This window comes from Engraulis encrasicolus, chromosome 1, assembly GCF_034702125.1.
Source record: "Engraulis encrasicolus isolate BLACKSEA-1 chromosome 1, IST_EnEncr_1.0, whole genome shotgun sequence".
Lineage (NCBI taxonomy): Eukaryota > Metazoa > Chordata > Actinopteri > Clupeiformes > Engraulidae > Engraulis > Engraulis encrasicolus.
Genome location: NC_085857.1, coordinates 54,292,433 through 54,301,665, shown reverse-complemented (window position 1 = coordinate 54,301,665; position 9,233 = coordinate 54,292,433). Strand labels below are relative to the sequence as shown.

At 41.0% G+C, this 9,233-nt stretch overlaps 1 protein-coding gene across 1 annotated transcript; it reads left to right on the top strand.

Moving 5' to 3' along the window:
- Positions 1-2,554: 2,554 nt before the first annotated feature.
- On the top strand, positions 2,555-7,432 carry LOC134458384 (uncharacterized). Its single transcript, XM_063210686.1, has 4 exons — positions 2,555-3,433; positions 3,569-3,730; positions 6,406-6,498; positions 6,908-7,432. Exons 1-4 carry the CDS (start codon positions 2,555-2,557, stop codon positions 7,199-7,201), a joined length of 1,428 nt encoding a protein of 475 aa, XP_063066756.1. The 3' UTR covers positions 7,202-7,432.
- Positions 7,433-9,233: the final 1,801 nt, after the last annotated feature.

The following is a 9,233-nucleotide window of genomic DNA, read 5'->3' as shown; positions in this document are numbered from 1 at the left end:
GACTGCAACCACTGACAAAGGCCCCCTTTCAACTACTCATAAGCGAAACATCTACTTTCGGGAGAACTTTCAGATTATTGAACCTGTGGAATATGTATTCAGTAGGGTGCAAAATCACACCTTTGTTTATGTTCCTGTTTTGAAGACCCTGACAGCATTGTTGGAGCGGCCAGACGTCATCACCAAGACCTTTCCGGTGAAGGAGGGCACCCCAGGGCTCTATGCGTCACCTTTTGATGGTGAGTACTACAAACGCAACAAGCTTGTGACTGGCCACAATCTCACACTTTCGCTTGGGTTTTACCTTGATGAGTACGAGATAGTGAACCCAATTGGGACTTCAAGAAAAAAACACAAAATTACAGGAGTGTATTTTGTCATTTTGAATTGGGAGTCAAAGTACAGATCTAGTCTCCATTCCATCCAATTGGCACTGCTCGGGAAAAGCTCTGAGGTGAAACTCTACGGATTTGAACGTTTTTTAGAGCCACTTCTCCGTGACTTGCAGATCCTTGAGAGTGAAGGATTGAATGTGGAGGCCATTGGTGGGAATGTGAAGGGAACTGTGCTTGTAGTGTCTGCTGATAATCTTGGGGCACATGGCCTTGCGGGCTTTCAGGAGAGTTTCTGTGTTGACAAATTCTGTAGGTTTTGCGTAGCATCTCTGCAGGACATTCAGACTACAGCAGTATCGCAGGGGTTGTTTCCACTGCGAACTCCTCAGCAGCATGACCAATGCATTGCTGACTTGAAGTGCAGTGAGTCAGGTGTCACAAATGTGTGTGGTGTTAAAGCTGAATGTGCCCTTCAAAAACAGCTGTCCTCTTTTCATGTCATTACTGGTTTTCCTCCAGATGTTTTGCATGATTTGTTTGAAGGGGTGGTACCCAGGGAATTGGCTCTGTGTCTACAGAAACTGATTGGTGCCAAATACTTCACCTTTAATCAGCTCAATGGCATTATCCAGTCATTTCCATATGGCTTTACAGATAAAGTGAATCGCCCTCAAAACATTCCCCAGAGCTTTCAACGGAGAAAAACAATAGGAGGAAATGGGCATGAGAATTGGGCTTTAATTAGACTGCTTCCTCTGATGGTAGGTGGTTTGGTGCCAGAGGATGAGAAGGCATGGCAACTTTTAATGGAGTTGAAAGACATTGTGGAATTGGTTGTAAGTCCAAAGCTATCAGAGGAGTCTCTGTATTACCTAGAGAGTAAAATTTCTGATCATCGGCAGTTGTTCAATGAAGTTTTTCCCAATGAGAAGCTCCTGCCTAAACATCACTACCTTGAACATTATCCCCACCTTATCCGGTGTTATGGGCCTTTGGTTGATCTGTGGACGATGAGGTTTGAAGCGAAACACAGCTACTTCAAGGGGGTTGTGCACCACACCCGCAATTTCAAGAATCCCTTGAAAACGCTGGCAAGTAAACATCAATCCATGATTGCTTATGCTTTAGACTCTCACCAGTTCTTCAAAGCACCAATGTGTGTTGAAAAATTGAAAGTGGTCGAACTGTCTGCTGTTGAACCGCGGCTGCGGACAGCTGTTGAAAATCGTTATCCACACATGAGGTCATTGTCCCTGGCAACAAATGCAACATTGTTTGGGACTTTGTACAGTAAAGGAATGATTCTACCAGTTGGACTCAGTGGTGGCTCTCCAGATTTTGGTCGAATTCACAGCATTCTGGTTGTTGGCACAGAGGTTTCTTTCTTTGTGGAGCATCTGTCTTCCTGGTACTATGAACATTTTCGAGCATATGAAGTTGTTGGAAGTAATCACGGCAAAGTATCCATTGTTGGCCCACACGAGCTTGTTGATTTCTACCCGCTGGCCACATACAATGTATTTGGAAAGATGATGGTGTCTGCCAAGAGGTTTTTACTTTGATTGAAAGTAGGAGCTCAGTCTTAACAATGAACATGATGTTCTTGGACCTTTTTGTGCCGTAAATGTTGTACATTTTGTAAATGTTGTATATAGTGTAAATAATATAGATGGTGCATCTATTACATTGGGGCCATATTTTACAGACCTGTCTGAAAATGTATGCAAAAATAATCTTCCTATGTAACTAAAATGGATTTTCTTTTCTTTTTTTCCCAGGATTCAATGTTGATTCGGGTTTTCCTCTCACCGGGCCAAATCAGGAAATTAACAATACCCAGGCCAACTTCAGTTCAGGAACTGGCAGCGACCCTTAGCGAAAGACTGCAGCTAATGGGCGACTTCATAATACAATATCAGGACCCCGATTTCAACAATGAACTGTGCACATTATATGACATTTCGGAGCTCCCCAACGAGGGAGTAACATTGAAGATCTTCTGGGAGGTCCAAGTGGTGGACGAGGCGGCAACTTCAGTGCCCTACCCCGGTGCCACCCAGTCATCGTCATCAGCACCCCTCTTCGATGGTTCTCTTCTCTCTCCAAGCACAAGCGCCATCCAGTCATCAGCCCCCTTCCATAGTTCTCTTCTCTCTCCAAGCACAAGTGCCACCCAGTCGACATCAGCCCGCTTCGATGGTTTTCCTCTCTCTCCAAGCATGGCGGCCACCCAGTCGTCATCAGCCCGCTTCGATGGTTCTCTTCTCTCTCCAAGCACAAGTGCCACCCAGTCACCATCAGCCCGCTTCGATGGTTCTCTTCTCTCTCCAAGCACAAGTGCCACCCAGTCACCATCAGCCCGCTTCGATGGTTCTCTTCTCTCTCCAAGCACAAGTGCCACCCAGTCGTCATCAGCCCGCTTCGATGGTTCTCCTCTCTCTCCAAGCACGGGGGCCACCCAGTCGTCGTCGTCATCAGTCCGATTAGAGCAGTGGCCAAGTGTGTTTCCACTGCCTTCCTTTTCATATGATGTTGAGTTGCGGCTAAGAAAGGCGAATGAGGACTTTGAAAAGGGAAAAACTCTGGTCGTTCCCAGGGACATGAAAATAAACATCTTGGAGAAATTGGCTGAAGTGATGTACTCCTTCAAAGCTTATCCAGATGAAACCCAAGTTGGAAAAGTGGCATCTGCTCTGGTGCAAAAGTACCCCTGCCTTGCACACCCAACTTCTGAAACGGGCTGCGAAGCTTGGAAAGTGAGCCTAAGATCCAAAATTGCAAATTACCGCCAGAAGCTCCGTAATGCTGGATGCCGTGAGATGGCCGTCAATACTGGTTCAAGACAAGGCTCCCTGAAGAGACCCAAGAGATCAGAGCTGAACTTTCTGCCTGACCATGCAGTTGGTTCTAATGAAGAGGAGTTGGAGAGGGAAAGAGCATGGATGGAGGAAGAGGTGAAAAGGAAGAATGTGAGCTTCACTGTTTTGAAAGAGAAGATGGAGACCACGTTTTCCTTAAGAAGAAAGGAAATTGTCCAGGATCAGCCGCTGGTGAAATCGATCAAGGGGAGATGGCCAGGACTGTTTTTCGAGCAGGAGGTATGTATTTTCTGTTGTGATCATTAGACATTAACAATTTCCTTTTTACTGAATCTTTTTTCCTATACAGGTTTGTGTTGAATGTTTACGTTGCTCTAACATCTTTGGTTCTGAATCTTCTTTTCCCATCTTAAGGTTTGCGCTGAATTTTTCCGCATCAACCGCGTGGACCTAAAGGCAACCTTCCTAACAGCGCTGGACAGCCATACCCAGGGGTTCCTGAGACTGTACAGAGCCAAAGCAAGCCAAGGAAAGTGGAATGACTTGAACATGCTTCTGGAGACACTGGATGCCCAGGTATGTTAATCATGCGTTTTTTTCTCTTGTACAGGTACTGGCTATATAATTAGAATATCATGAAAATATTTCTTTCTTTCCATTTCCAATTCCATCAATAGTGTTGTTTAACTTTCATGGCTTGTTGATGCATTGCCCACATTTTTAACTATTCGTTCATTTGTTTATTTATTTATTTTTACATATTTTTGCCCTCCATCTCCAAAAAACATGTATTGAGGCATTTGCATTATTAGAATATTGTAATAAAATCACAATTTGCTTCTGAAAAAAATAAGGAAATTCAGGTCACATCAAATCAGTTTAAATGTGGTTCTTTCTACATAACATGCCAATGTTCAATACTTGGTTAGGACGGTCTTTGTCTTAATAACTGCCATGATGTGTTTTACATTGAAGTCAATGGCAGAGGCATTGCATGGGCATTATGGAAGCCCAGGTATCCTTGATGCTTTGCTGTCAGCTGTTTTTGCTTGATCTGGTGACCCACACTATTCTCTTCAATATACTCCGTAGATTTCCATGCCACAATTTGGTGCCAAGTAACCAGTTAAATTCTAACTTGCCAGAAATAAAACCTCAATGGGGTTTCAGTTCTGGTGTGTTAGACTTAAACTGGTGACTTGGCACACAATTGTGGCATGGGTATCTTGAAGAGAATAGTGTGGGTCACCAGATCAAACAAAAACAGCTGACAGCAAAGCATCAAGGATACCTGGGCTTCCATAATGCCCATGCAATGCCTCTGCCATTGACTTCAATGTTAAACACATCATGGCAGTGATTAAGACAGACATTCCTAATCAAGTATTGAACATTGACCTGTTCTGTAGAAAGTATTTCACTCATTTGATGTGACCCGAATGTCTTTCTTTTTGTGATTTTATTACAATGTTCTAATGTGAATTCCTCAATTCCTGTTTTTTTTTTCAAAGTGGAAGGCCAAAATATGTAATAAATAAATACATAAATAAACAAACTAATTAATGCTTGGAATAGTTCAAAGTCTGGAGTTTAACATTATTGATGGAATTATGGAAATAAAACTTTCATGATATTCCAATTATATGGCCAGTACCTGTATGTTGCTTACATGTACATAGGGACAGGTTAATAATATTGTTGTAGACAAATGCTGTCTCAGTGTTTACACATCAATATCTTTACACAATGTCACAGCTGACTCGTTCCTGCTATCGTGTGTGCATATTTGTATACACACAAGTGATTGCTTGAGAGCAAAAGCACATCTGCTGTGAAATAGTGGTGTGAAGATACAGAAGTTAATACACCCCTCACATGTCTGCATGTTTGTAAGACTTTTATTTCATGGGACAGCATTAAAGAAATTTCACTTTTAAGCAATGAGGTGTCCAGTGTACAACAAGTTTAATATTTTTCTTACTCAAAATGATTCAAGACACAGCCATTAATGTCTCTTCACAAAAATTAGAACTAACCCCATGTTACAATCCTCATAGAAAGGATCATGAGCTGCTTCATTACTCAAAATACATATTGACATCCATGTTTCTGATGGTGAAATTTAGCTTCCCAATAATGACAGCATTCATACAGTCCCACTACCTTTGAGCTTTGACTGTAAGCATGGGACACTTTTCTTTCTACTTTTCATTGGTTTGCCACTACAGATTCTTGACAAATGTGTTCATCTTGACATCATTAGACCTCACAACATGTTTCCATCAATACATATGCATTGTCTGTCTGTCTCCAATAAGAACAAGATACTTAAGATGGTGCTGAGCTTATGTGGTGGTAACTGAGTAGTACAAAGAAAAGCTACCATGGCCTTAAGTCAAAAATGCTGCTATCTGACGTGGTTTGGGGCTGCATGAATACAGTCAACACTGGGGCCTTAATTTCATCAAAAGAAACATGCATGTCAACGTATACTGTGACTACATACGGAAGCAGATCACAATTCTCTCTATGGGATTTCAACATAAGGTGTATCTTATCAATTTTGTGGATACATTTGACATGTATGGTCTTGTATTAACATTTTGATTGAGTGATAAATTGAAGCCACTACACCAGTTGTACACTGGATACCTTTCATTGTGTAAAGGTGACATTTCTTTAATGTTGTCCCATGAAAAGATATTCCCACAAATCTGCCAAAATGTGTGGTTTGTACTAGCTTATTTTTCTTTTTTTATGTGACCTTTATTTAATCAGGAAGATCCCAACCATTGTTTCTTGTGATAAGGGTCACATCAAGGTTTGAATTGACAGAGTTGTTTTTTTCATAGTCCAAGGTGTTACGATACCATGGGACTTTGTCAGTAACTGCTCAAATCAGCTTAAATGGTAGACAACTTGTGGCACAGCCCTTCGCTGCTCAAAATTGACTGTTTTTAAATGGCCATGAGTGGCTTTCATCACTCTCCTCTTAACCCACCTGTCTTCATCGTCCAAATTGTGTGGTCCAATTTTTTTCCCCAATTGTCCCTTTTCATTGAGCTTTAGCTACACTGCATAGTCCCAGTTTGATGCACTTGACCTTCTGGTTCAGGTCATGCATTTGCTAAAATGATTTGAGGCTCTGGTGAAAGGAGTTGGTTAGGCTGTTGTACAGTAGAGTAGATATATAAGCTCATATCAATTGCAGATGATTTGATGCGTTAATTGATGACCTGTCATTTTTGCAGACCACAGACCTGACTACACACAGACGGTCCACTGTTCTCCGTGGTCTTCCCCTGTATCTGAAGGAGCAGGCCTCTCTTTCAAAGACACTTGAGGTAATTTTATTGATATTGCTTTATTGTGGTGTGATCAGAAAATGGCTGGTTAAAATTCCATAATTCATGGTTGCAGTGTCCTTGAGCAAGTGCCAATCAATCCGTTGTACATAAGGAAAACGATGAAGTTGCTTTGGATAAGCGTCATCCTCATGGGCGTAATTTAGGTGTGGACGGTGGGGACATGTCCATACCACTTTTGAGATAAACCTAGCTTGTCACCACCATTTTTTCACAAATATAATGTAGAACGGCATACCCAGACAATTTGCCATGGCAATGTCCCCACCATTTTCTAAGTTAAACCTACACCTTTGGTCATCCTGGTCTACTGTGTTATGATTTAACATGAAATGATGATTGAGTCAGGCTTAATGTGTCATGTTATGCCATTTACTGTGCTTCACAGAAAACTGGCGGCCCACCCACCACATTCCCACAGGTGGGAATCGTGGAATTCACCACTGGACAAAGTCCCACAATCACCGATGCAGCTGTGGTGCTGGAGGGAGAAGTCGTTATGGAGGGACTAAAAGACTTGACAACGGCATTCATCATGCTGTTTGGGCTGTTCTATGCCCTCAATATGGAGTACCCAAAAGAGTTGAGGTACACTTTTGAGGCAGCCCAAAAAATCTTCCTTAACCTCGGCACACAGTGCACCGCAAAGATTCGCTCCTTAAAATTGAAGTTACTGGTGTAATTTTATAATCGGTGTTGCTTGGCGATCTCTCTCTCTCTCTCTCTCTCTCTCTCTCTCTCTCTCTCTCTCTCTCTCTCTCTCTCTCTCTCTCTCTCTCTCTCATAAATAACCACTTTTTTTGTTATCAAATGTTTAAAAGTGGTCCTGACTGTTATGCCGGTGCGTGCTTGCCTGCGTGTATTAACATTGCCATTTCTGTTTGTGTTCATCTGTGTGTGTTTTCATGAGTGTATAACACTGGCACACATTTTCTCTCTCTCTCTCTCTCTCTCTCTCTCTCTCTCTCTCTCTCTCTCTCTCTCTCTCTCTCTCTCTCTCTCTCTCTCTGTCTCTCTCCCCCCTCTCTCTCTTCTCTCTCTCTCTCTCTCTCTCTCTCTCTCTCTCTCTCTCTCTCTCTCTCTCTCTCTCTCTCTCTCTCTCTTCTTCTCTCTCTCTATGTCAAATTCTAAAGTTCAATACCTCACTGTTGGGAATGGCGGCCGCATTATAGACTTTTTTTTGTCCGTCTTGGTGAGATGTTTCAAAGATGTTTCTCTCTCTCTCTCTCTCTCATAAATAACCACTTTTTTTGTTATCGAATGTTTAAAAGTGGTCCTGACTGTTATGCCGTTGTGTGCGTGCCTGCGTGTAATAACATTGCTATTTCTGTGTGTGCATCTATGTGTGTTTTTCATGAGTGTATAACACTGGCACACATGATGAGTTCAGATGCAAAACCCCCTAACTCCATTTCTGAAGACCTGCACTTCTATATTTTTAGAGAACCCCGTTGTTGGTTTGGTTTACATTCATGTACTTGATGATACATATAAATAGTTATATTACATAAACAAAATTTAACAACATGCAATTTTGATAGGTTTGTATTAAATAAAAAATAATTAAGATTATTTTCTGAAAAGGCACTTAGGGGGTTTTGCATCTGAACTCTTCACATTCTCTCTCTCTCTCTCTCTCATAAATAACCACTTTTTTTGTTATCGAATGTTTAAAAGTGGTCCTGACTGTTATGCCGGTGCGTGCGTGCCTGCGTGTATTAACATTGTTATTTCTGTTTGTGTGCATCTATGTGTGTTTTCATGAGTGTATAACACTGGCACACATTCTCGCTCTCTCGCTCTCTCTCTCTGGCTCTCTCTCTCTCTCTCTGTGTGTATGTCAAATTCCAAAGTTCAATACCTCACTGTTAGGAATGGCGGCCGCATTACGGTATACTAACTTGTATTGATTTCACATGATTTTTTTTCAATAAATGTACCTTTAATGAAGGAAATATGCTTTCAGATCATGGTTATTTCTTTGAAATGAGGAAAGGTACTTTTTAGCCCAACAAGGCATGTTTGGCCAACATACAATATTTCATTGACCATCGGACAATATTTTAATTGACCCAACATTTTACTAAATGAATGGGTAATAAGCTCAACGTAAAAAAAATGGTTGTCGCAACAAATTGGGCCAATTAGAAATTTTATAGGAAACGGGTCACTGAAAAATTTTACGTTGGGAAGGCTTATATTTTTTTACAGTGTATGTACAATGTTTCATAAACCTTTTTATATACTTTTTAAACTATATTTGATAATTGAACATGTGTCCGGACTTTTAGTCAACACCATAAGATTTTTTTAAAATACAGAAAAACCTACCATTATTGTGGTCAGCTCACACTCTAAGGAGCCTGGTACTACTTCCTGTTTGGTATACATGGAGACACTGTTCTGTTAAGGTCACATTTAATATTTGATTTTATCAATGCATCTTTAGGAAGACCACCTATGTCACAACCATAATGTGTCAACACCATAGTGCATAAAAATAAGGGTTATTTCAGTATTTTGTATAATAAAAGCTTAGAATAACTTTATTGGCAAGTCCTTAAGTGACTGCTGATGTACCAGATTATTTCTGTTAGAAAATCATGTGTTATTATGAAAAGTAGGTTTATTTGTCAACTCCGTAAGAGTCAACTCCATAAGATTTTCTTATGGAGTTGACATGCAAAATCTTATGGAGTTGACAAATTCACCAA